The sequence below is a fragment of the Cebus imitator genome, unplaced genomic scaffold, assembly GCF_001604975.1.
Source record: "Cebus imitator isolate Cc_AM_T3 unplaced genomic scaffold, Cebus_imitator-1.0 Scaffold2, whole genome shotgun sequence".
Classification (NCBI taxonomy): domain Eukaryota; kingdom Metazoa; phylum Chordata; class Mammalia; order Primates; family Cebidae; genus Cebus; species Cebus imitator.
Window position 1 is genome coordinate 4,225,865 of NW_016107317.1, and position 27,985 is coordinate 4,253,849.

General features: G+C 35.4%; 1 protein-coding gene and 1 long non-coding RNA gene across 2 annotated transcripts in view; one reads left to right on the plus strand and one right to left on the minus strand.

Annotated features, from left to right (window-relative positions):
• Positions 1-27,985, minus strand: part of SLC15A5 (solute carrier family 15 member 5) — a 90,968-nt gene that overhangs the window by 51,534 nt on the left and 11,449 nt on the right. The window contains exons 3-5 of the mRNA XM_017528756.2: positions 19,389-19,558; positions 11,984-12,204; positions 7,761-7,947 (exon numbers count right to left, since the gene is read on the minus strand). Coding sequence (XP_017384245.1) covers positions 7,761-7,947; positions 11,984-12,204; positions 19,389-19,558 — 578 coding nt within the window. The remainder of the gene's footprint in view (positions 1-7,760; positions 7,948-11,983; positions 12,205-19,388; positions 19,559-27,985) is intronic.
• On the plus strand, positions 1,446-7,038 carry LOC119471228. Its single transcript, XR_005200260.1, has 2 exons — positions 1,446-1,548; positions 3,730-7,038. It is a non-coding gene; the product is annotated as an uncharacterized LOC119471228 (long non-coding RNA).

Here is a 27,985-nt window from a genome sequence, read left to right on the forward strand (position 1 = left end):
GGTGAGATTGTCCAGTCTCCAATTCTATCCCCATAAAACAATGTGAGTACATTTTCCATCTCCTCCTCCTATTACAGACTGGAGATTACTTTGCACAATTTAAATAGGTGTGACTTTGGATTCAGAAAAGGCTGAGGCTGAAAATGGAAAATGGGTAAAAATTAGATTTTGAATGACGAGACATCCCCATTCCTACTTACATACAGACACACCTCACTCTTAGCACTAAGAAATGTGCCTCAAAGCAGGAGGTTGAAAAAATCTTCTCTCAATAAGCTGAATAACTCCATTAAAAGATTGCTGTATATAATAGCATGGGGGAGATCCTCATAATAATATGACTGTTTCCTTGCCAAATGATTCTACAGAGAATCCCCATAAGCAAGTCTCACTTATGTACAAAGTCATATCATCCTCAGTAATACTATTATTTTTTAGTCTGTAAGAATAGATATCCAAAGATACCAGACGTTTGAGAAAAGCTTCCAATATGAGAAACAAGTAGACAAGTAAACAGGAAGTGGAGGTAATGTGTAGCTAATGTCCTCAAATAATAAATAGCTATGAAAAAAGAATAGTAAGAAACCTTAGAAACAAAATATGACTACTGAAATACAAAGTCAGCAGAAAATTTGGAGAATGAAGTCAAAGAAATTTCCAAAAAATAGAGAAACAACAAAGAAAAAAGACAATAACAATAAAAATCAAACAAACACATTTATAGACATTTGAAGAGAAAATATTGAGACTTATTGAGTTAAAGAAGGTCCAACATCTGATCAATAGGATTAATGGGAACATCTAATCAATAGACTTATTGATTTATTTTAGGAAGGTCCAACGTCTAATCAATATTTCCTTTTGTGTTGCAAAAGGAAATACAAAGAAAATGGAAGAAAGAAAACTTTTTTTAAAAATAAAATTTTTCTAATTGAAAGAGCCCACCTGGGTTAAAAGTACAGTGATTGAAAAAGACCTTTACCAAGGTACAATAACATGAAATTTTAGAGCATCATGGAAAAAGAGAAGAGCTTTTCATTTAGTAAAAGATATTGTTACACAGAATGAGCATCAGGAAAGCACTGGACTTTTGGCCAGGTGCAGCAGCTTGTACATGTAATACTAGCACTTTGAGAGGCTGAGGTGGGAGGATCACTTGAGGCCAGGAGTTCAAGACCAGCCTGGGCAACACGGCAAAACCCCATGTCTACTAAAAATACCAAAATTCACTGGGTATGGTGGTGCACTACTGTAATCCCAGCTACTCAGGAGGCTGAGGCACAAGAATTGCATAAACCATGGAGGTGGTGGTTGGAGTTAGCCAAGATCATGTCACTGTACTTTAGCCTGGGCAACAGAGCTAGACTCTGTCTCAAGGAAGAAAGAAAGAAGGCGGGCGGGGGGGGGGGGGGAGAGAAGGAAGGAAGGAAGGAAAAAGAAAAGCACTGGACTTTTCAACAGTAATTCAAGTTGCTTTCTTTGGTTTTCTTTCAGAATTTGAATTTTGTGAGTATCTTCTAAGTCACTCCTAATCCTAACTAATTTGAGGTAATCTAGATTTTAAAAATACCATGTACTTTTATTTTTTTGAATGTTACTTGTGCTATGTAAAAATGCTCATATTTTATCAAGGAAAATTTATGGCATTTTCAGCAAAAATTTATACAAGCGTCACTATTTTTTTCTCTATAAAAGGCCAGGGATATTTCAGACTTTGTGAGAAAAACAAAATTGAGGATAAGTAGGTACCTATGTAATAAGAGAGAAAATAAATTTCTACAATATTTTAAATTGATAAAATTTAAAATAATTTCTTTTGGGAGAGTGATGCAATTTCACCTAATTGGGGTTCAAGTTGGTGTTTTCTATTATCAAATCAGTTGCAAATGTTCATCTGTGAAAACCATTCTTACCGTGCAGGTCATACAAAACAGATGGTGGGCCAGATTTGGCCCATGAGCTGTAGTGATTGGATAATCCCTGTTTAGTCATCAGCTTTTATTGCCTGTTACTGAACTTTTGTTCTGGTCTACTGAGAAATTGTGACATTTTCTCTGGGCCACTGCTGCCTATACACGCGCATGAAACCTGAGAGAGCAGTCTTTTGGCCACTTTCTTTGTCACTGATACTGAAATTGTCCTCCCTGAACAGTAGTGTAGGTATCACCTGGGAGCTTGTTAGAAGTGCAGAATCTCAGGCTCTGCTCCAGAACCATTGACTCAGAATCTGCATTTAAACCAAGTCTCTAGATGATTCTTACACAAATTAAACTACAAGAAGCACGGCTCAAGCATATGGCACTATCAGGCCTGATCTAGCAAAATCCAATGAAAGACAGTTCTCCAGAAAACTTCAAGCAAAGCACACATATTTAGTTTATTGTCTTAGTTTGCTAATGCTGTTATTTTAAAAAATGTCTGAGACTGAGTAATTTGTGAAGAACAGAAATTATTTTTTCTCATAGTTCTAAAAGCTGGAAAATTCAAGGACAAGGTGCCGGTAGGATTGGTTGTCTGGGGAAGGCTGCTCTCTGCTTCCAAAATGGCACCTTCCACTTGGCAGAAGGTAGAAGAGAAAATGGGCTGAACTCATCAAGCCCTTTTATAAGAGCCCCTAATCCCATTTATGACCATGGAGCACTGATGACCCACTCACCTCCCAAAAACAATACCTCCCAATACTGTTGTATTGGGGATTAAATTTCAACACGAATTTTGGAGGGAGGGAGCAGGAACAGTCAAACCATAGCACTCATATGCCTAGGTATTTTAGGGCAAAGCATATTTTATCTAAAGGATCTATGTTTGCTTTTTATTTGCGACTGCACTCTGGTGCCAATGAAAAATGACTTTCTTAAAATTGAAAGCAAAGTTTGATTCCAGCCTAAATTTAATCCACTCCATTTTTAATTCTTAACTCGTATGAGGTAATAACGCACCCAAAGCAGAGTGGGGTTTATCAGAATGCACACATTTTAAACCTCTAGCCTATCTGTATTTACAAGATGAAGCACAATGATTGCATAGGAGATATTATATTCAGATAAATAATGTGTGTTTTAATATTGGCTGTGTGGCTGCAGACAAGTCCACAAGAGTCTTGAAGCTCTTATAATTTATGCTATTATTAAACCATCTAATAATTTTCCAAATTAGTCTACAGTGAAATAAAAGAAATTCAGAATTTATTTGAACATTAAGGTTGCACTTATGATTTCATAATGAAGCTGAACTTAATACTAAAAAAGTGGGCATGTTAAGATTCTTTAGGTATTGGTAAAAGATTCTTTAGATATAAATCTATTTGCTGAGAAAACTATGGATTTCTATGGGTAGGCTGATGTTTGAGTTTCTGATATGTAAGCTCACAACCATAAGTATGAAATTCTATTGAGTCCTTGAGAAATTCCCCTTGGATCCATAATTCTGGCAAATTCCCAGAACGGGGAATTTGCTCAGTGTTAATATATCAGTGTTCATGAACCACTCTTATAAAGGCAGGTATAATTTTATTGTCATATATATCTGCTGCCTTTGGGGAAGATATTTGTCACTCACTTTTAGTGTGGCATATGTTTTTTTATTTTTATTGTTTCTTCCTATTTATGGCATGTTCCTGTATATAATATATACATAACATATCACATGTACTCTCACACACACACACAGACACATAATATATTATATATATATTATATATATATGACCTTCTATCTTTTGTTTTTCTAGAGACCATTGGAATTCATTCAGAAGACCCAGCTTCAGTTTGTGTTTAATTTCTGAATGTAGAACAGGTAATCATTTACATAGAGATCAAAAACACAAATATATCTCTACAAGGCATGTTATATGCTTCAGATTACATATTAGATGATCTACCTCACCTCAGATTTAATTCCAACTTGATGTTACATTTCAGAATTGAGAATACTAATGTGCTTTTATCAAACAAATGTGCAACTGAATGAATGAGTTATTCAGGCTAGATGTTTACAATTCATGTTTTACTTCTTTTGGTGTTTACACAGTTCCTCCTATCAAGTATTCTACGATGGGTACATACTGTGATGTTTCTTGGGAAAATGTATCAGTTTGAGAGCTCTATTTTAAAATAATTTTTCCTGAGATAATTGTACTTGCAATGAAAGTAATGGGATCCCTGACTTGGTTTTAAGTTTAGCAACCACTTTGGTTTCAACCAAAAAAAGAACTTTATATGACAGCCAATTATTAGAACCAGTTGAAGTTACTGGTTATGTATAAAGGGACCTACACTGGCTGTGTCTATGTCATAAAGGCTTTTAGCTGGAACTTGAATTTTTATGTTTTTATTTTAAAGAGAAAGGTCTTGTAGTTATGTGAATCTATTTCATCTACATTTCAATTTAAATGTTATTTAAAAGCCAAGATAATTGCTACCTACTGTGTTGTACACTTCTGCTTTGTGTAAGCCTTAATAACAATCTTAATTAGGCTAATTTTAGTCAGATTAATACTTGTGTGTGTCAGCACTAACTACTGAATACCACATACTGCAGGATTTTAATTAATGCTAAGGAAAGGAAATGTTCATAGTGTAAACATTTTGAACTAAAAAAAAAGATAAAATGAAGTAAACCCAATTATGACAGAGGATAAATTACAATAATATCATTAGTTCTGGATATTTAGTGAATTAAGATTGACTTAAATAGATAAATCCACACAAGTGTAATATCAGGAAAATGCAGTCCTTGGTAAAGCACTCTGAGCCTATGAAGTCTTTGCTTTTCACAGTCTTGGAAGACTTAGCAATTTTTTTTTAATAGTTGGTACCCTGATATACTTTTTGACCTCCATAGGTGATGAACTCAGGAATGTTGTATCTTGAATCAGAAACACCTTTGTCATTGCATTGTTTATGAACTAGACAAAAAAAATAAGTTTATTTTTCCTTTGTAAATTTCTAGTTTGACCAACTGGGTAAGATTTCCCCATCTCTCACTCTTGGTCTGGGCTGTGACTTTGTATGTCAAACATTAGGCATTGCCATTGACTTTACCATCTGCCTCCTTAAACATGACAGTGCCTGGAAGGGGAATTCCTGAATGTGGAAGAGAGTGTGAGAGCCTAAGGAGTAACTGCCCATTGTGATGACAAAGGGAGTTTTTCAGTTACTTCGTAGTGCTAATTGGAAACATGATTAAGGATGCCAAGCTAGCATCAATACATTAACTACTATAATCTAACAGCTACATTTAGCTGGTAAGCAGAATAGTAACAGTAATAATAATAATAAGTTATACCCTTAAAATTAGAAAACCTGTTCAAATGACACTATCTTTGTGATCGCTGATCTATTAAATGATAGTTTATCATGAAATTAAATGTGATTTGTGTATAAAGGTACCTAAGTTCAAATTAGGAACTCATAAGTTCATTCATAATTCATATACTCATCTACTTCACCCATATTTTCAGGCACTTGAGTTCAAGGTGAAAGGTAACTTTACTATGAGACTAATTCAATTATGTAAATCAGTATCAAAAAGTACCCCAGATTGGTACTTTTATGTCTTGATAAAACTTGTCAGTCTTTCATAATCATAATCAGAATATGGAAAACTTAAGGAAATATCTAGTTTAAAAGATGCATATCATCACGCTTTTATAGTCCCATAGCAAAACATATACAAATGAATGAATGAATGGAGTGTGGTTCAGAAACAACTGAAGTCAGTATTCTGTACCCAGTGGAACATAGCTTAGTATCTTTTGAAGTGAGTCTAGTTTTTCCTTTTTCCTGTGCAATAGGTCTTGTTACCAATTTTGAAGGGAAATGTTTAATTCATTAACAACATCAAACAATATACTAAATAACTCTAACTTTTCTTAATCCAGAAAAAAAAATACCTTCTTTAGGAATAGGTATGATTTCAAATATGTGGGAGTACAGAATTGTCCAAATGAAAGTCGCTGAACTTTAAAGTGAATTTAAGACTTCTTATTCTCAGGAAGAATTTATTTTATCCACGTTGTATAGGATATTTTCCTAAGGTATCCAAAATTTTTAAATTTGTAGTAATGAGGATGACGTGGAAGCTCAGATTGGGATATTTCTTGATACTCTACAAAACTGCCAAGATTTTTGTTTCACAGTATGATTCTCCTCCATTTTGTCCTGCACGCATTTTGTTTCAATCATGGACTTGCTAGGGGTATATACAAACCATGTCTTTTCTTTTTTATCTTCAAAGTACCCATGCTAATCCTGTACATTCACCAAATATGTGCTGGCTTTTGGATTTCTATATTGGCAGACAGAAAATACTTTTTAAGACTTGAGGATGGATTGTCAAGACCTATTAAGACTTATAGTTTGCTAAAGCCTATTACAATAAATAAAAATGGGGTTACTGGCTTAAGAAACACATCACAAAAGGTTATGTACTGCAGTCCTCTATAATTGAAGATGATAAAATAAACTAAGGTGAGTTTAGTCACTTTTAGTTCTAACCAAACAAACCCACCCCCATGAAGTGATCTTGAGTGATCTGGGAGATAAAGAACAGGAAACACAGACGATGAAATGTAACTTCTGTAAACAGAGAAGCAGCAAAAAGTATCTGTGACTAGAAGACTGTGTAGTCTCCACAGATTATTTCAAAAGAAGAGCTTAAGAATAAGAACAGGTTAAGTGAGAGAAGAGAATCTTCTATGTGCCTGACCTTGACTATTTCAATAGAATTGTTTCTCAAGTAGAGGATAAGATGTTAGGTTACCATTGCATATTACTTAAGAACTTCAAACTCCCTTTGCTTTCTGTTTATGCTCACCAAACAATTAAATATGCCCCTTGCACATGATGACTCATAAAAATAGCTAATATTTATAGAGCTTTTGCTATGTGTTTGGACTACGTTCTGGGCACTGAGTCATCCTGAGTGATTTCAAAAGTTTTACAGAACAAAAGGATCCAAAATTTATCTAAGGTATGTCCTTCAGTGAAAAAAAAAAATAAGCAAAGTAAAACAGGAAAGCTTCGGTGGCTTTTTCAAAGTCATCAGGAGCAGTTCAGTGGCAGAGTTCTCTGATTCTTAGATTGAAACGTTTTACCGCACCTGCACTTTTGTCTTGTTCCCTGAAGGTGTTGAGGGAAGACAGGCAGAGGAGAGTATGATCAGAATGGATTTTCATCCTTCTCTCCCATTTCAATCTGATACATTTTATATTATGGCCTATTGATTATGTTCTGAGAATAATGTCCTAAATTGTTTCACTTTAAAATATGATTAAAAGCATTATTGTTATACCACTTACTATTTAATAAAGTATTGCATTGAAGTTGTAATTTATAAAACTAACCCTTAATCAATTTTTTTACTGATTCAGAAATTAAAGTGATCTTTTGGAATTCATTAACTAAGATTCATTTAACTAACTTAAAAATATGTTTATTTTTAAGAACATATTTGACATTGACATAAGGGATAAGGACTGCCTGACTTTAAGGACAGGTCATTTGATAGCACTGGAAATTTCACCATCTCTTTATATCTGGTGTGTCTTCTGAGGAGACATAAATATAAAAGGATGGGAAGAAGATGGGACACATGTCTGGCTAGAGATTTGGGAAGATGGATGTTATAAGTCACAAATTCACCTTTCCAATTTGTCAAAATCTGACACTACTCAGGAGCATATAGCTAGTTCAGATCTTAGCAGAGTGTTGTTTTAAAAAGTTTCAAATGATTCACAAGAAATGGTTAAGTTGTACTTACTGATGCTTGCCGACAGAAATGATCCATCTCTCTTAGAGGGAAATAGGCAGGTGCTGAAATACTCCAGAAAAGGAGCTAAAATTAGTAATGGTAGGATGCTGATGGCATTCATTACTGCAATTGGCAGAAGAAATCCATCCAAATTCAGGTTGGAATTCATGGTTTGCAGATAATATCCTGAAGGAATCTATTCGAGAGAGAAACAGCCATGTATTAAGACAGTGTTTTAACTTTGAAGAAAGCATCAGCCACCAGATGCTTGCATGTACCCTATGATAGATGAGCTGGATGTTCCCTAGTTTTTCAAGGTTCCAGTTATGAGCTGATAAAGGGTCTTCATCTTTGGTGGTAGGAGCTCTATCTAGTCTATTGACAATAGTACTGATTCTTCACGGAAGACTCTATCGTTAGTTAGTCTCTCTTAATTTTTCTATGAAAAGTAATGATGGCCCCAATTTTCTGCTTAAGATGACACATAAAAAACCAAATAACTTAAATTCTGCCGATAAGCAAAATAACTTTTCTTCATGAACATTAATACAAAACCAGTAGAAAATATTAAGGATGTCTGTTTTTACCCTGATGGAAAAAAACTAGGGCTAAAATAGATTCTTTAAAAAGCACCTAGTTTGGTGGCAGTATGGAAATGACTTTTCCTAAGAAGAGGGGCCCAACGGACACATGTTAATTGCTGTAGGCTCTTTGTGGGGGCTTTCTAAGAGGGTTTGTTTCTAATTCAAACTAAGTAACATGGGGAGAGAAAAAAAAAACCTTCCTGTGTCTTTGCCCTCCCTTCAAACTAATTACGTGATACTAGAATTCCATAAAGGAAATGACATGAAAAAGATTTGCATAATAAAGATACAAAATAATAAAAAAAACAAACCTGTGCTCCACCCCAAACCCTCAATGTATTGCTAGAATTTATTCATTTAAAAAAATAACCCCAAGGCTAACTAAAACTCTAACACTAATTTAGAGCTTCTTAGTGTATACCAAGCCTCTTGGCAACCTGGTGTGATATTAGAACCAAGGGATGATGTCACACGAAAGGAGTGTACCTTTACTTATCTAGTTCATGAGCTTTGTTACAGCTTCATCATGATCGTCAGTAGCTCAGAGTATTTCTTTAATTCCCAGTGGTACACAAAGCTATTGAGTGGCATGGAGAGAAAGTCAACCAAGTCTTGAAGAATGAGTCCTCCAAACTCTTCTAGTACAAAAACTGCATTAGGAACCCTGCTTTACCACCATCCTGGGAGAGCAGCCTCATTCAGATATCCTGATGATAACTTCTCATTTGAAACCTTTGCTAACTCCTTCTCTTTACTCAATTGTGCAATTCAAGAGGGTATATGGAGAATCAATGTTATGGTGTCAGTATAGCTGTTACCAAGTCCACCAGTTACAAAATGAGCCTATTGCCATGTTAACTGCCCAAACACACAGGACAAGACCATGTTTTCACTGAAATTCTTTCTATAGAAAACCTGTTCTTGTGATCAATTATCTTCCAGCTTTAATTTGACCCTCAGCATAGTAAACAAGGATTGTTTTGGCTGGGTACAGATGGCAAGAGTTAAATGAACATTAGTTAGTTCTGCCCTACTTCAATAAAATTATTAAGTATGGATCCCCCATCAGAGGAAAATGAATGATGTGTTTTAACAAAAAGTGCTGGCAGCGGAACAACTCTAAGACTGAAAGGCTCCCAGCACAACTTGGAAGTTTCTGTTACTGATTTCAAATGAGAATTATTGTTAATAGGAATAAAGTTATTATCGGCATGAATCACAGACACAGAAATCTGTTAACTTAATAATGTGGCAAATGTACTATTAATCTTTAGTGTAGCAATATTAATATATTGCCTAATCTTAGAAAAGGCTCCAGTGTCTTGAAAGCTTGAAATCATTCTGCCTCTGCCTCAAGTTCTGAAATCATCCCCCTGTAAAATTTTAAATACTTTTATTTCATCCAAGCCTATGAGTATTCAGAAATAATTGCTGTCAATAGAGATTCATTTTCACCTTTCAGTGGCCAGTAATGTCAAATGGCAACCTCATCAGCCATAATATCAACATATTTTAGAGGTATGTCTTGCAACTGAAGGTCAATAATGGCTACTAAATTTAAAATATGTATGAAATTCTATGATGTTTTATTCTTGGTACTTTGATTGCCTTTGTACTGGTGACTATTTCATCTGGGAGCAAAAACCTAACCCCAGCCTATACTATTGGAAATTCCTCTGCCTCCCTGGCGAAGTATGATCTGGGCATTTTCTTTGAAATTTCTAACATAGCGTTGCTGTATATAATTTTGGAGTCTGTGTAGTTTATATCTGGGTTTTTTAACCCAGTGCAAGAGTGGTATCAAGGGTAATAAAGCATGGCCCTTGAAAACAATCCTGAGTTTTGGGATATTGCTCTGCCACGCACTAGCAAGGTGACTGGGAATAAGTTGTAAGTTAGTTTCTGAGCCTCAGATTTAGGAGAATAATAGCAAAGTAGCAAAGTATGTAACAGGAGATTAAATTACATCTGTGAAGCTTTCTTTTAGAAGTTATGACATATAACAGGTGATTAGTAAGTATTAGTTTCTGTGCTTTGCAATAAATTGGGCATCTAGACTTGGTGAGATGCTTAAAAATTAGTTTATCAAAATGTGTTGTAATTTATATTAAATTAAAAAAAAATGACCGTGTGCAAAGAGGCTCGAGCTTAATGGAAAGAAATATCAGGATTCATTGCATTATGAAGGTAAGGAGCTGGTAATCTGTGCTACACATAAGGTTTTGAGGTTAGCTATGGACCATGTAGTAATTTTGTACTCTTTAGCAGTTTCTCCATTCTAAGATGTTTCATTACATCATGCTTACATATATGGGCAATATTTCTGTTGTATTCTGTTCTTGTGCCTACTGCTAATGTAGAGTCAAAAGGGAGTTTGAATCTCCTAAATCAGACTAGCTGTCATGCATTATTTAGTCTAGAGGTCAACAAACTTTTCTGTAAAGGGCTAGATAGTAAATATGTCCACATATGAGTTCTGTGGCAATTACTCAACTCTGCTATTTTTGTGCATAAGCAGACATAGATATGACAAACCAAAAAGCATGGCTATGTTCTGATAAAACTTTATTTATGAACACTACAATTTAAATTTTATGTAATTTTCATGTGCCAGGAAATACTATTCTTTTTTGATTTTTTTTTCAAACACATAAACATGTAAAAACAGGATGTACAAAAATGAGTAGTGGACTGAATTTGGCCTGCAGATGGTGGATTGCTAACCCCTGATTTAGAGGGGCAGGCACTGTACTGAGAGACAGAGGTTAGATTCTGCTTTACCTTGCACTACTATTAACTGTGACCTATGGCATTTCACCTCTACCAAAAGAAACTCACTTAATTTTTCTGAGCCTAAGTTTCCTCTTTAACAAATAAAGTAGTTGATGAAGTTAATCTCTAACTTTTGTTGCAGCTCTATTATTCTGTGATTTCTAAATGTAACTCCTTACTTAGCCTTCTAAATTCCAAGTTGGGGGTTAGCAATGAACAAAGTCCCAGATTTGTTCAAAGACTTTTGTAATCATTTATTTTTCTCTATAAATAAGTTAGCCTTTAACCACATTTTAAAAAATTTAAATTTTAAAATCACGTACATCTAAAAAAGATACTTTAGATTCAGTGTTTTCCCTTGATTTCCTCACAGCACAGGAACTAATTCCCCAAGGAACTAATAGAGTAGGTGGGGAGAGAATCACTTGCTCATTAGTACTTACATTTAAGAGTACAGTGGAGGCGGTACTCAAATCAGTCAATTTAGCTACTTGTTAGTACCACTTTCTAAAGGTTTAATGAGAGAGGAAGGCAAAACCTTTGGCTAAAGGGAAGTTTGGTAATTGCCTGCAGGTCTGATATGTTCCTACACTGCTCTTATGCCTTACTATGCACTCTGAAGCACTGACTGCACCTACTGACAGACATTTATAGCTACACAAAAGAAACACATCCCAGGGTCTCCTCAGGTATGCCTCAGCCTGACCCCTCTTAGCTCTGGATATCAGAGCCTGTAATGATGAGAAGCTTCCGTGGGATAACTCCCTGCTGACGTACATGGAAAGTGCTTGTTGGGGAGAAAATTGGCTTTGACTTGTACAGTTGACATGCAATCACTTTCCTGTTGTTGGGGTGGTACTCATCGCGGGTCCTTACCTGCATAATGCACATTCTGTATAGGAGCTGAAAAATGAAGAGAGGGAGAAGGGTGAGGAAAAATTTTGTGTCTTCTACATGGAGTTTACTGTAGCAACCACCATTGTTTTCTTTGGCGTGGTCTAACCGGCTTGTCACATCTCTATCAAGATGGCAGTATTGCAGATGGCATGTTTTCAGTGCACTAGCCCACACCCCAGAGCTTGTCAGGAGAGAACCACCTGCAAGTAATTGGAGATATTATGTATTAGTATAGGAATTGTTCTCCAGTTTTTCAAGATGATAATCAGAAAGAACAATTCAAGGATGCAGGGCAGGGAAGTGAAGTGAGAAAGTTTAGCACACAAGGGGTTGGATTCAAATCCCACACTTCTGACAGGGATTCTGGCACCCTGATGACCAGCTCAGGGTGGCACCTAGCAGCACCTAGCAGTTGATGTAAAAAGTGAAAAAGGTAAGATCAGTGAAACATATTAAAAGGGTAAGGAAGGTGACAAAATAATACACCAAAGTGAAGGACTTCAGAATGTCTCAAAAGTCTCTAACTTTAATGCATTAATGACTATAATAAACTGAACTTTCTTTAACATCCTTAACACAAAGAACTAGTACTATTTTTTCATATAAATTATTATATAAATAATCCCCATTTTACTTGGCAGGTAGAGGGTGGTTTCTTATTTTGACATGGAGATGAAAGGAAATGTAATCTCTGCTTTGACTTTATCCTTGGATTTCAGAAATAAGGTTAAACTTTGAACTCTCTAAATGACTTTATACATGCTGGTAGTGTCATTAAGAGTTCAGATTAGATTAGTTGGTTTTCGACTTTTCCAGTAGTTTCTGGTAAGTTTAGATGGCTGTTGCTGTACCATGAGAAGCACTTCATTGCTTCAGATGGCAGCAGTCACTTACTGCTAGTGATTTGCAACCTCCTTGTTGCCTCTTTTATGATCTTTCAGTTTCTACCTTTTCTTTGACTCCGTTAGGATTTCCTGATACAATGACAGATAAGAGACCCCCATTTAGATAGCAGTTCAGCTGTCCTATCGTGATGGGTTACAATTTTTCATAGCACTCCCTTTGACCAGACAAATTCCCCTCAAAAATTATGTAGACACCAAACTACTGTTGCCAGATAAATGGCATAATAAATGTGAAAATGTTTGAGTTTCTCCAAAGAAAGCTGCTATAGACGCTCAAAGTATAGTTTGAAAGTCATTTTGATTGTGTTCAAGTTTCCTGTAATAAAATTCCAGATAAAATGCATTCTAATGAAATTCATTTATGTGCCATGGAGTCTTGGTTTTTATATTTAAATAAAGAATATGTATGAATATATTTTTATGGCTATAAAGTGGTTATATTGATTTGGTCTGGTCTTCTCTTCAAGAGTTGTAATAGACCCATTATGTCAGCCTTTGATTAATTGAGGAAGCTGGGGGCCTGGTAATTGAATATGGAGCCTTTCACCTCTAAGTCACTGAATCAAATCCAGCCCAAATTGGTAGTGACCAAGAATGATTACAGCTGTGGCTCTTTGGTGGCCTTTGTGAAGTGTGTTTAGGTCATCTGGGAGTATGTCAGGATACTTGCTGACAGGAGACAGACTTATAGCTATGGTCACTTTTGCCTCTTCTTAGTCACTGTTGCCTGAAGTAGATGAAATCCCAGGGACTGGTAAGGCCAAGAAGACACAAGCACCTGTGAGAGGCCAAGATTTGTTTCTTTTAGGAAATAAGTAATAGGGACTGCTCTTTATTATTAGAGAAGAAACTGCTCTATTATGAGACTTTCCTAGCTATTTCAATTAGTTGACTTAAGGTTTAAATAAGATGAGAACTGAGAATGTGCTGATGAACTGAATTTGAACAGGCCTGGGCTGGGTGACTTAACTTTAACTTCCTGACATTTCCTTACAATCTTGTCTCTGTTACTCATCAACGTGTTCTCTGCTAAAGTCTTGCAGAGCCTTGGTGTATAGATAGTAGGGTTATTTGAACACTGATCCAAATTACTTTATGCTTTCAGATAAGTTTTATTATTAAATTATAAGTACTTGCAGGATGAAAGTTTATTTCCAAAGATATTTTCCCCAGTTTCCCCCCAACTTTTAAAATTCAGGAGTTTGTATGAAATACAATGTATTTTAAACTCACTATCCCTTTTTTGTATAAACAATCGCTATTTGTGGCAAGATAAATTTGAATCTGCTTCTAATACATGACAAATTGATACATGCACTCTTATTAAACAATTAAATATTGCCATTATTTTATTTCTAAAGAGAGGTAGCTCAGATTAGTGCTTCTCAAACTGTGTTAAAAATCAGTTTTTTAAAAAAATTTCTCTACTATAATGGTCAATTCATGTGTGAAATCCAATAAAAATGAAATATCTAAACATAAAGACATACAAAATATAAACCCTGATATTTTTATTATTAGATTCAACAGACATAAGATGTAACTTTCTGTATGTTTTCTATAGTGTCTATAATGTTTCTCTCTGTTTTTTCTTAGTGTCTGCCTTTATTTTGTTGTGTACTGGCAATAGACAGTTCAGAGACCAGCACTGCTTCATGAACCAGGCTTTGTGTAGCACTGGCTTCAGCTGAATATGTAATTTGAAAGATGAACTTGTTTAAACAAATAAAATTGTATCAGATACAATGATATGAAGCAGCAAAAGCAAAATGATCAAGAAACAAGAAATGATAACATATGAATGAGGTCTAAAACTCTAGCTAACATAGTAAGCACATATAATTGATGCCAAAGAAATGTCATTACAATCATTGATTCATTCAATGTATTTACTGAGAATCTACTGGGAGCCAGGAAACTGTTTTAGGCCCTAGAAATATAGCAGTGAACAGTACCTACAAACCCCTGATTCTTATTTGTGGTTGGGGGGGACACTAAAAGCAGGAAAATATTAGACAAGGTCTATGATGAAAACACAGTGGGCTGATATGATAGAGACTCAATGTAGGGTAGGGTATGGAGAAGACCTCCTAGACAGTTGACATTTGAATTGAGGATTAAATGACAAGAAATAGGCAAAGAGACCTAGGAAACATATGCCAGGCTTATCAGGAAGTAGAAATTAACCAGGAAAGGTTCAGGAATCATAAAGGCCAACAAGGCAGTAACTCAGTTAGAGGGAAGATTGGGAGGAGATGAGGTCTACAAGGTTGTCAGGGGTCAGATCATGTAGGTCAAAGTAAGGAACTTGAAGTTTATCTACAATATTCTAGAAAACCATTAAGAAGTTTTAAGTAGACTAGAGAGATCTCATGATGTATATTTTTAAAAAGTTACTCTGGAACCCTGGTAGCTGAGCAGATAATGAATTTTAGGGACATGGAGAACAGACAAGAGATTGTGGTGACCTGGACTAGTAGAGTAGTAGCCATGAAGAGAAATGAAGACAATGGGATGGTTTTTGAACAATCAGTAAAATTTTCTGATGTGGGAAAGGGGTGAAAAAGTGCGAAGATTTGAAGATGTCTACGTTCTTCCCCCTTACACAACTGGGTGTTGGTGACTTTATTGAGGGAGAGATAAAAGGAAGCCAGTTTGTAGTTGACTGAATCAGGAGTTGAGTTTTAGTCAAATTAAGTTTAAGGAATTATTAGATAACCAAGTCAACATGTCAGAGAGGAAGCAGAATATATGCTTTCCAAGGTAAGGAGAGGGGCCAATATGATATTGAGTATTTGGTGTATTAGATGGCATTGAAAGCCATGGGTCTAGAGATTAGTTAAGAAAAGAGGGCAGGAAGAGAAGATTCAGGGTCACTGGAATGAATCCTAGGGCTGCACATCAGTTAGGAAATGATCACAGGAGAAAAGTTGGTTAAGGAGACTGGGGAAAGGTAGGTGATGTGTAGATGAGTTGTAAGAGGGAAGGAAAGTGGTGAAGTGATAAACCTAAGCTGATCAACTGGGCTGAGTGAGAGTCAGTAAGTCAGCAAGAGAGTCCAAGAAAAGGAAGTATACAATAATCTACCTACCCAAAGGGAGTGGCAGTTGTCCCATGAAACTGTAGTTACCACTGAATATTAGGAGGGATACCCTGTTGAAAATATTTACATTTAAACATACTACCTCCTTGGATAAATCCATTAGCCTTAATAGAAAACTCATGACTTCTATGCAAATGATTTTGGATGTCATGTAGGCTCAGTCTTTAAAAAAGTCCACTATCATTATAGTTTTCAAATTGATTTTCTGTACCAGGAGCAGAAATGAGAAATTGAAGAAAATACTGAAATGAAAAATTCAAACTGAGACTTCAGGCTCTGGTTTAAATGTGCACGGCAAACACACCAGGCGTGCAGATTTTAAAATAAAACAGATGAGCTATTTTAAGTGTTTTATTGCAAAACTTAACGATTGTAGTTATTACTATTTTAAAAAAACTTTTAGATAGCAATTTTCCTATTCTTTGTACCTTTAAGTCCTTGGCTCTAATGTTCTACTCTTCCGACCTTGATCTAATCATGAATATCTATGCTACTTAATTATAATAAAAAAAGCCTACATTGCACTCTAGATGGTAGATGCACATTTTTTCTTCTTTGGTCACCTGCCAATTCTCAAAATTATAGCAGTGGGAAGAAATGCAAATGAAAGCCGTGCTTGACAGCTAAACATAATGGAATGCATGGTCCACATTTGAAAAGTTACCTTAAAATAAAAGGTAGCATATAAAAAATCATTTCTTTAAGGTCACCTATGGCTTTGAATTACAGCTTTGAAGAATTTCCAATTTAGTCATCAGATAGAAAGAAGCAAAAATAGGGATTATATACTTCACTAGAGGAAAGACAGAGTTTTACTTCATCATAGTTGGGTGATCTTATAATTTAGAAATAGTAAACAATACACGCAAAACAATGCACAACCCTCAAACATTCATTTTATAGAGACTTGTGTAAAGTCCACCACTGGAGAACATTTTCTATGCTAATTGTTCTTGTAGCTAATAAAGTTTTATCTGGTTAACATCCAAAAACAGGTTACCTTATCACATGTTAAAATATGTAACATTTGGACTACAATATACTGGCAGTAAACAGATTACATAGATCTGTATTAGTTGAAGGACAGAGAATGGTATGTGTCTATTCAGATGAATATATATTCAAACAGTAGATTAAGAAGCAAATGAATGGATGCTGAACAACTATTTAGAAAATTTGAATCCAAAAATAGTATATATGAATGTATGTATACATATGTGTGCATTTGTGTATGTATATTCACAAAATCCAAAATTATTTGATATTAGACACTTGAGAAAGTGCCAAAGTAGTTTTCAAGAAAAATCCTATACTTTACATTTTCTTCTTGTTTTGCTATTTGGGACTTTTTGGATATTGACTCCATTCTATAGACTGTTAGGAGGACATGGACTGCTAAGTGAGGTCCACAGGCCACAGAGCTCTCAGAAACAAAGCAGAGGCTTATGTGTACAATGTTTTCAGTGCTTCATTGCCTCTGTATGTGGCATAATAGAATGAGCTCCAGCCTAAGAAAAATAAGGCCTGGGTTCTGGTTCCACTTCAGCTCTTTTCTGTGACATCTTGAGCAAGTCATTTAATTATGTCTCAGCTTCTGCGCTCAGTTTAACAATAACAAACACTGATTGAACACTTAACATAATCAAGTATTTATAAGACACAGGAATTTCTAATTGTGTTTATAAATAGATAATTTCAACATATGCAGTAAATAAAATGGTAAAGATGTGTTTAAAGTGCTACAGGAGCAGAAGCAAAGCCTGCAGAGTCTAGTCTGCAAAAGGTGCCCTTCCCACCTACCTTCTAGGTATGTGATAAAAATAAAGTAACATTGGTGAATGTGCTTAATTTTTTAAAATGTAACTCACTGTATTGCTATTGGTAGTAGTTGTATAGAGAAATAGCAGGAAAAGAAAAATATGTTACAAATTAAGGCCTGAGTTAAACAAGATGAACAGACAGACTTAAAAATGGAACAGAATAGTAACTCCAGAAGTACAGGCGAAAGTATGGAATAAAGCTGGCATCTAAAAACAGTGTGAAAAACATGGACTTTTTAATAAATAAGGTTAGGATAAGTTGATAATAATATGGAAAAAAGATACAATTGGGTTTATTCTTAAAAGCTATTCTAATATAATTTATAAAGGGGTCAGAGAAGTAAAGAGGCAATAAAGTGAATACCAAAAGAAAATGTGGATGAATTCATTCTTTTATAACCTGAAAATCAGTAAAATTTTTTACCATGACTCAAAATTTAGAAGCAATAGGGAGATTATCAATGAATTTTATTACAAACATAAACCCCAATGAAAGACAAAACAAACACATGGAAAAACTTGTGAATGGAAAATAACACAAGAAAGAAGTTAAAAAGATATATGATAAATAGGGAATAACATTTGCAACTTTTATCATAGACAAAGTGTTAATACTCCCAAAATATAAAAATGCTCTGAAAATTGACAAAAAAGGAACAATGAAACAATCTACTCTTAACAAGTGGGACAAAGAAACAATCACAAGGGAATTTAGAAAATATCTGGACACAAATTAAAACAAAAACACACTATATCAAAACTTAAGAGATGCTCAAAGAACTAAAAATAATATAAATCAGAATTTGAGATGCTCATAAGTTTTGGCATAGTGTGTTTTGTTTTTATTTGTTTTAATTTCCCTTAAAAAGTTTATAATGGCAAATGTTTACATTAAAAAAAAAGAATGATCTCAAATCAATAACTTAACCTTGCACCTCAAGAAACTAGAGAAAGAAGAACAAACAACACAAAGTCAGGAGAAGGAAGGAAATAATGAAGATTAGAGCAGAGATAAAATAGAGAATCAAAAACAATAGAAAAAAAAACTCAATGAAAGCCTGTTGGCTTTTGGAAAGACTGACAAAATTAACAAATCCTTACCTACCTTATCAAAGTATCTACATGATTAAAAATACTTTAAATTTTTTGAGAACTCTTTTTATTGCTTCCCATAATGGCTCTACCATTTTACATTTCCACCAACCGTGCACAAGGGTTACCCACAATTTCTCCACATTCTCGTCAATGCAGTAGTTTTCTGATCTTTTAATATTGTCCATCTTGAGTGATGGCTGTGAAGTGATTTAGTATTATTATTATTACTATTACTATTATTTTACAGCAGTGTCTCCCTATCATTAGAATCCCATTGCAAAGAAGTAATCTTAACTTTTACTTAAAAATATTCTTGCAAATCATTCCTATCAAGGGTAATAAAACTGAGTCAATCTTCAAATTCTGAGTTGAAAGAGAAGTTACAAAGAATCAAAGAGAAAGGAGATCTGTCAAGAAAACAATATAAATCCAGGAATGAATGTAAAGTATAATTTACTTACGTTTTTCTGACTGATAAATCAGGTTATAGTACATCATATGAAGAATTGTCAGAGCCATAAGTGTAGACATAAAAGGAATAAGTAAAACAAGGGCCCAGGCCAGTGATTGCTGGATGTAAGATATTCCCAGAAACACAATAGTTGCATTTAGGTTCATGAGCCAATAAAACCTGGGGTATACAGACAGACAAAAATAAAAATACCATTGAGTTGCCTTAGATAAAAATTGCTAATTTTAATGCTTCTATTCAAATATAAACTATGAAATGATGGCATGTTAAATGAACCCAGTTTTGCAAATATTATCAGATTTTTTAGCAAGTGTATACACATCAGTCCTGATTTACCAGTTTCATTATCTTTGTTTTATCCTTTTTTAGAATAGATTTAGAAAGAATTTCTTCCATCTAAATCAAGATTGACAAAGTTTTTCTATAAAGGGCTGGATAGACAGTAAATATTTTAGGATAGACAGTAAATATTTTAGGCTTTGAAGGCCATACAGTCTCTGCAGCATTGTGGTGCTAAAGAAGCTATAGACAACACTTAATCATTCAAATACCCCTAATGAAACTGGGAAGGTTAAAAACATAATCCTTCCTGTAGATTCCAGTTTTCAAAATATAGGAAAACACTAAATACTCAGGAATATCTGGGTTATACCTAGAATAGACATGTAACTGAAGAAGTGAGTGACATTTGAATAAAACTTTCAATTTTTCTTCTAATTATTAGTATCACAGAGAGGTACCTACTCCAGTAGTCTAGTTGGAAAGTTCTGAGAAAACCATCTCTACCTTTCAACCTTTCACTGGGTCTAAACCTTGCCATTAGAATCCCATTACAAAGAAGAGAGTTTAACTTTTACTTAGAAAATTGAGGTAAAATTAAATACAATAAAATTTACTCATTTAAGTGTATAACTTGTATACATATTAGTTTTTTATGTGTTTCAGTTGTGCAAACATCAACAGATATGTTTTAGTACACTTACACTATCACTAAAATGTAAAGGGTTTATGTGATTAAATGAGACTCACCCTGCATAATCTGGGCTCTGATCAACTCACATGAACGAATGAGAAACCTCAATTATCTCTGCAAAATCCTTTCACTTTTGCCATATAACATAATTAGGTGAGTGATATCACATCATCTTTCCCATATGGTCTAAGCAAGAATGTGATCCACTGGGGGTCATCCTGGGGCATGTCCACACCTTTTTCTTTTTTTTTTTTTTTTTTTTTTTTTTTTTTTTTTTTTTTTTTTTTTTTTTTTTTTTTTTTTTTTTTTTGTGTGTGTGTGTGTGTGTGTGTGTGACAAAGTCTTTCTCTGTCACCCTGGCTGGAATGCAGTGACAGTCAAGGCTCAGTGCAGCTTTGACCTCCCAAGCTAAGCAATCCTACTGCCTTAGCTTCTCTCAAATAGCTGGGACCAAAAGCATGTACTACCATACCTGGTAATTTTTATTTCTATGTTTTATGTTTAGTAGAGATGAGGTCTCACTGTGTTGTCCAGGCAGCACATCTTCTAATTGCCCTTCCCTTCCCTTCTTTTCTCCTTCCCTCTTTCCCTCCCTCACTTGCTTCCTTCCTTCCTTCCTTCCTTCATTCCTTCCTTCCTTCCTTCCTCCCTCCCTCCCTCTCTTCCCTCCCTTCCTCCTTCTTTCCTTCCTTCCTTCCTTTTTCATTAGTTCATTCATTATTCTCTCTCCCTTCCTTCCTTTCTGCTTTCTTTCCTCCCTCCCTCCCTCCCTCCCTCCTTTCTTCCTTCTTTCCTTCCTTCTTTCCTTCCCTCCTTCCATCCTTCCCTCCTTCCTTCTTTGCCTCCCCCCCTCCCTCCTTTCCTCCCTCATTCCTTCCCTTATTTCCCTCTGTTTCTTCTAAGTAAAAGGAGAAGTAAAACCGACAGGCAAAACTGGCTATGGAGAGGGAATATTGAGCATTTGAGAAGAAAGAAAATATTTTGAAATAGTAATCTCAAGAAGGAGAGAAATTGACTGGACATCATATACTTGCTAGGCAATGATAAGGAACCACTTTGGTGGTCATGAACTTAATGTGAACATAATATAATTTTGCATTTTTCTCCAGATTTGTTGCTGTATGAGCACAATAATGGAATATGTGGCGAGTTGAATTTTAGCTAAGATTATTTCCTCCATAACACAGGAGAGTAGAAGAAAGTAAGCAGGGGAGAAAGAGTAATTGAGGACATGGAATATTATTGTTAATTAATTGGAGACTAGCCCTGCTGCATACTTGCTAGTTGGGAGTAGAGGTTCAGCTCCCTGCTGTACCCAGCTGACACCACCCAGGAGGGTGAATTGGAGCACTGCCAGTTTCTGCTGGGCAGGAGATGAAAGACAAGCTCCTCCCTTGGCCTCAGCAACACCACTCCACTTGGGAATCAGAGTATTCCTGTCTGATTCTCCGAGTGTTTATGTAAAATATTAGACTGTTACTCATGCTTGCTGAAACTATGGGGCCAGCAATATGCAGGTGAGGCAGTGATTTTAATGGTATTTGGCTGGAGGACAGATAGTGTAAAAAATATCTTCTCCTATATTCAGCTACCTTTTTCCTAGTACTTTGGGTAAGGGGAGAGGGACGTTTTTGGAGCTACCCATTCCTTGCCACACCTCGGATCTCACCCATCTGTGCCTGGTTCCAAGTTCTAGGCTTCTCCATAGCCCCACTGATAACAACAGGACACTCATTATTGTCCTTCCTCAAGTTCCAAGGACCCTAGGAAGAGACTGTCTTCTTTCTACCTTTTGGAATCTCTCTATGTTTGTTTGTTGTATCAGCCTTGGGTTTTTTTGATGTAAGAGGGGGTACCTGGGAGAAATAGATCTCTTCTCATATTGGCTAATACTGGAAATCCTCTATCTATCAATATATTTAATTGGATAGTTTCTTTTCCTTTTATTGATTTGTCAAAGCTCTTCATATATTCTGGATGCATGTCATCTGTCAGATACATGTTCTACAAATATTTTCTTATAATATGGGGCTTTCCTTTTCATTTTTTCAATGAAGCAGAAGTTTAAAATTTTATTAAATTTCAGTCTATCAATTTTTATCTTTATTGGTTTGTGCTTTTTGTGTCCCATGTAAAGAATACTTTCCAAGCCTAAATCACAAGTATTTTTGCCTGTGATTTTTGAAAAAAAAAAAATCACTTTTATGGGTTTTGATCTTATATAAAGTCAATAATTCAATTTGAATCAATTTTCAGTAGGGTGTCTTGAGGTAATTATTTCCTATATGGATATTCAGTTATTACAGTACAATTTATTGAGAAGATGATCTCTTCCTCAATAATTTTTTCGACAACTTTGTTGAAAATCAATTGACCATACAAATGTGGGTCTTATTTTCTGATGCTGTTTTGTTCCACTCATCTATTCTTATGCCAATACCATACTGTCTTGGTTACTGTTACTTTCTTTTCTCTTGTTTTTTTAAAGAGCTTTATTGAGATATAATTGAGATGCAGTAGGCTGCATGTATTTGAAGTGTGCAATTTGATAAGTTTTGAATATATATTCACACATGAAATCATTACCACATTTGAGATAATGAACATATCCATTGCTTCTCAAGTTCTGTCACGTCCCTTTGTCATCCTTCCCCCTGCCCCTTCTCATTTGCCCTTCCTCATCTTTAGGCAACCACTGATCTTTTCTCTGTCACTATTAATTAGTTTGCAATTCATATATATTTTTTAAAAATTAAATTATCTGTATCTTTTAACCTGGCTTCTGACTTCTTTCACTTAGCATAATTATTTTGAGATTCATCCTTGTTAATGTATTTATCTGTACACATTCCTCTTTATTGCCAAGTACTATTCCATTATGTAAATGTACCACTGCTTATGCATTTATCTGTTAATAGACATTTTTCAGCTTATAGCTATTACAAATAATGCTATTAAGAACATTCGTGTACAAGCCTTTGAACAGACATACACATTCATTTCTCTTGGGTGAAACCTAGGAGTGGAATGACTTGGTGATATGGTAGATGTATATTTAACATTTTTAAAAAATTTCAAAGAGTTTTTAAGTAGTTGTAACATTTAATATTATTACCACATGTGTATGAGAGTTCTAGTCTCTTCATATCCTTGCTAAATAATGGTATAGTACATGTGTATCAATGTCTCATTGTGGTTTTATTTTGCATTTCCCTGATGACTAATGATGTCGGGCATCTTTTCATGTGCTTATTGACCATTGGCACATCTTCTTTAGTGAAATTTCTGTCCTTATATATTCTGGCTATAAGTCTTTTCTCAATTATGTGATTTGTGAGTATTTTCTCCCAGTCTGTGGCTTGTCTTTTCATTCTATTAAAAGTGTCTTTTGAAAAGAAGATTAATTGTGATGAAGTCCTATTACAATTTTATTTTCATGGATCATTCTTTTAGGATGGTTTATCAGAAATCATTGCCTAAACTGAGGTCACAAAACTTTTCACTCTCTCCTCCAGAGAAGAAATCTGAACTTGGAGAACTGAAATTACTCATCTAAACTCACACAGCTGTATTGCTCATAGAGCCATGAGCAGCAGCCCTCATCCTGGTACAGGGCTAATTAGGCCAAATCTTCTGTTAGTACCACTTTTTGGGTCTTTGCAGTTATCAATTTCATGACACTATCATTTTCTGTTAATCCAGCCTTTAACATTTGAAATTACCTTTCATTCCTCTCGTCACATTTTATGTATCAATCATTAACTGTAATTGTTGTTCTACCTCTTCAGACTGGTAGTCTGATGACATGAGTTAGAGTCACAAAATCTGAAAATCACATGATCTGTGATCTTCTACTCTCTAGAATTCAGGGTAATTTTTAAAATGGAAATCACATATTCTAAACAAGGCTTTTTGGTAAAAATTTTAATGAAGAACACTGAAGGAAGAACATGGACCATAACTACATGGTGCTAAGCAAATGTCATCATCATCAAATGTTCATTTTTCCCCAATCCTAATTTCAGGAACAAAAAGAGCCATGAAATTGGAGCACAGTGAGTGATATGGTTTGGCTCTGTGTCCCCATCCAAATCTCAACTTGTAGCTCCCAAAATTCCCACATGTTGTGAAAGGGATCTAATCGGAGACAATTTAATCACAGGGGTGGGTCCTTCCTGTTCTCTTCTCATGATAGCAAATGAGTCTAACAAGAGCTGATGGTTTAAAAAATGTGAGTTTCTCTGCACAGCTCTCTCTTTGCCTGCTTCCATCTATATAAGCCGTGACTTGCTCCTCCTTGCCTTCCACCATGATGGTGAGACTTCTCCAGCCACGTGGAACTGTAAGTCCAATTAAGCTTCTTTCTTTTGTAAATTTCCCAGTCTTGGGTATGTCTTTATCAGCAACATGAAATCAGACTAATACGGTGAGCAAGGGATAGAATAGTCAAAGAAAAGATGAAGCAGGAAGCATGGTCCAGGTCATTTAGGGCCTTGCCGTTCATGGCAAGAAGTTTGGATTTTATTTTCAGTGCACTGGGAACCCATCTGAAGGGAATTGAGCAGAGGGCTCATATGATCTTGTTTTCAGTGGAAAGATTATTGTGTCAGCTCCATGAATTGCACATGGGGCAAGGTATGGAGAAAATCACAGCTATTTTAACAGTCTGGATGAGAGCTAAGAGCAAACTGGGCCACAGTGGTAGCAAAGGAAAGAGGGAGAAGTGGATAGATATGTGATAATGTGTTTGGAAAGATGTGTCAAATCCAGCTAGCCTCCTCAGTCTCCCTGAAACACAGCTATCATGTTTATCTCCTTCACTTGTCCTATTTCTTGTTTGCTCTGTCTCACTTTCAAAGTCCCATATTCAGTCTCTTTTCCTTCATTAAATACTTTCTTGAATATTCTACTTTTTCTCTTCTGTAAACTTTTTTTTTTTTTTTTGAGATATGATTTCACTCTGATGCCCAGGCTGAAGTGCAGTGGCATGATCTCAACTCACTGCAGCCTTGACCTCTTGGACTCAAGTGATCCTCTTGTCTCAGCTTCTCAAGTAGTTGGGACCACAGGTGTGCACCACCATGCCTGGCCAATTTTTTTTTGTGTGTGTATGTATTTTTTGTAGAGACGGTGTTTTGCCATTTTGCTCGGACTGGTCTTGAACTCCTGAGCTCAAGTAATCCTCCTGCCTTGGCCTCCCATTGTGGCTGGGACTGGAAAGAAGAGCCACCACACCCAGCCTCTTCTCTGAACTTCTAAAGCAAATGCTCATTCTTTAATTGTTTCATTTTTGTCAGCTTTGCTTTTCGTTTATAAACTGTGAAGCTCCCTGATGGTAACATTTTATTCTTTATTTCCTTATCTCCGTGAGACCTAGCAGAGTACTAGATTCAAAATACATGGAGATTAAATAAGAAATAGACTAATAATATGGCATCTCATAAAAATCAATTAATCAAACACAATGAAAAAAAAAAACGAAAACCTGTCAGTAATTGACCTAGAAGAGTAATAGATCATCAAACATGATCACATTGAGCAAACTGATTTACTGTAATCCACTAACAGAAATTTATTTATCACAATGTAGGTGAGGTACAAAAAGTAATTTTCTAGGACAACTGGATGGAGTGTTCCTAGGCTCAGCCGCAGGTTATCCTTTCATGCTGCTGCAAGCCACACACTTGACTGTGGCTGCAGCCACACGGAGAATCTGGAGCCAAAAGCACTGTTACACTTCCTTCAATCTTTAGGAAACCCTTTGTAAAATGTCAGGCATTGTTGAGAAACTCCAAGAGAACACTGTGTGACTCTTCAGTCTACCACATAGTGATGTAAATGGCATTGCTCTAAAGAGGGTCAAGGAAAATTATGATTATTCAAGGCTAAAATCTTGTGAAAAGTAGTTAGAAACCAAAAAATTATAATGCTGAATGTCTAGGAAGAGATTTTACATGAAGTACTTAATGTATTTTAACAAATGCCCCCCAACCTATTCGATTGTGTAATTTTCTGAAAGAATTACCTATTATAGGCATGTTTTATATATGTCTTTGTTGATCCATGGACAGGACAAGCCACAGATAATTAAGGGTGAAGTTGTATATGTATCATCTATAAAAACATAGAAGAAATAAAACCCACAGTCTTCAAACTTACCATTAAGACTGCTTTCTTTCATCTCATTGCTCACTAGCAAATTGAATTTATAAAGCACCTTTCACACAAAAAGTCAGAGAGCAAAGCATTAAAGCAAAACAAATACCAGTTATTAAGAAAAATTGAAAGCAGCAGTAAAAATATGTTTCTTTAGTCTACTTTTAAATACAGACTGGGAACTGCAAATAATTGGGAGTATATATAAGTGGTAATTTTTTTGTCTTCATGATTGTATGATATTGAATACGAATGAGAAAAAAATTGTTGCTGCAAAACTCAACAATACTTCTGAGATTATTTTAAATATTCACTTAATTAATTTAGTAATAAATTTAAATTACTCAAATATTTTATCATTTCTTAGACTGGCCACTTTTGACGTGTTTCATGTTTATTTTTAGTGATTTGAAGAGAAACTATTTAAAATGGTCTTTCCTAACCTGAGACAGTATCAAAGAAGGGAGTCAAATTTCCTGCAAGTTTCAGGTCTTCACAGCATTAGTGGACCATTTAAATATTCCAGAGAAAGTATTTTATTCTACTTCGATCGATATTGAGATAATTTTCCAGGGGATCTGTGACTCTTCAGTGGGATAATATTGAACTGTTTAGAGGAGTCAGTGAAATAAAATACTCAGGCACTGATTTCATAGCTGTTGTCAATCATTGCTTCTTTTAGCATAACCATTGGCTGCTGAAGTACTTCAAAGAATATTCTGGCAGCCAAGTATTTGGTGAAAGAAGGGGCAAATAGAAACTTTAAGGTTCCTTTTTATCTGTAATTTTTTTTCCAACACAGCTGTTAAAGAAAAGACAATTTAATACAATACTGATTTTGGTAAATAGACATTAGAATTGAAGAAGTTTTTAATTTTAAAAATTTGGGAACTGCTTTACGCTCTTTCCAGGCTTTCCCTATGTCTCTTACTCTTTGACCTGTTTCATTCCCTTTCCCAGTCCCTCATTCTTTGCCAACAACCACCTCTAACCTCCTTTTTTTTTTTTTAGATAGGATCTCACCCTGTAACCCAGGCTGGACTGGTGCAGGGTGTTCATAGCTCACTGCAATCTCGGCCTCCTGAGCTCACGCAATTCTTACGTATCAGCCTCTCAAGTACATGGGACTACAGGCTCACCCCACCACACCTGGCTAATTAAAAGAATTTTTTTTTTTTAGAGATGGGGTTACCCAGGCTTGTCTTGAGCCCCTGGACTTTAGTGATCTTCCTGCCTAGGCCTCCCAGAGCCTAGGGATTCAGGTGTGAGCTACCATGCCTGGCAAACACCCTAATTTTAACAGTTGTCCTGACTCGTGTACCTTTCAAGCTTAAAAGAGAATGTGCAGGGTTTAAGAAAATGCAGGAGGCAACACAAAAAATAAGAAATGTAAGGACTCTCTTTTTTTTTTTTTCCTTCAATGATCTTTGGTTTCCACAGTTACATATGTTTGGAAA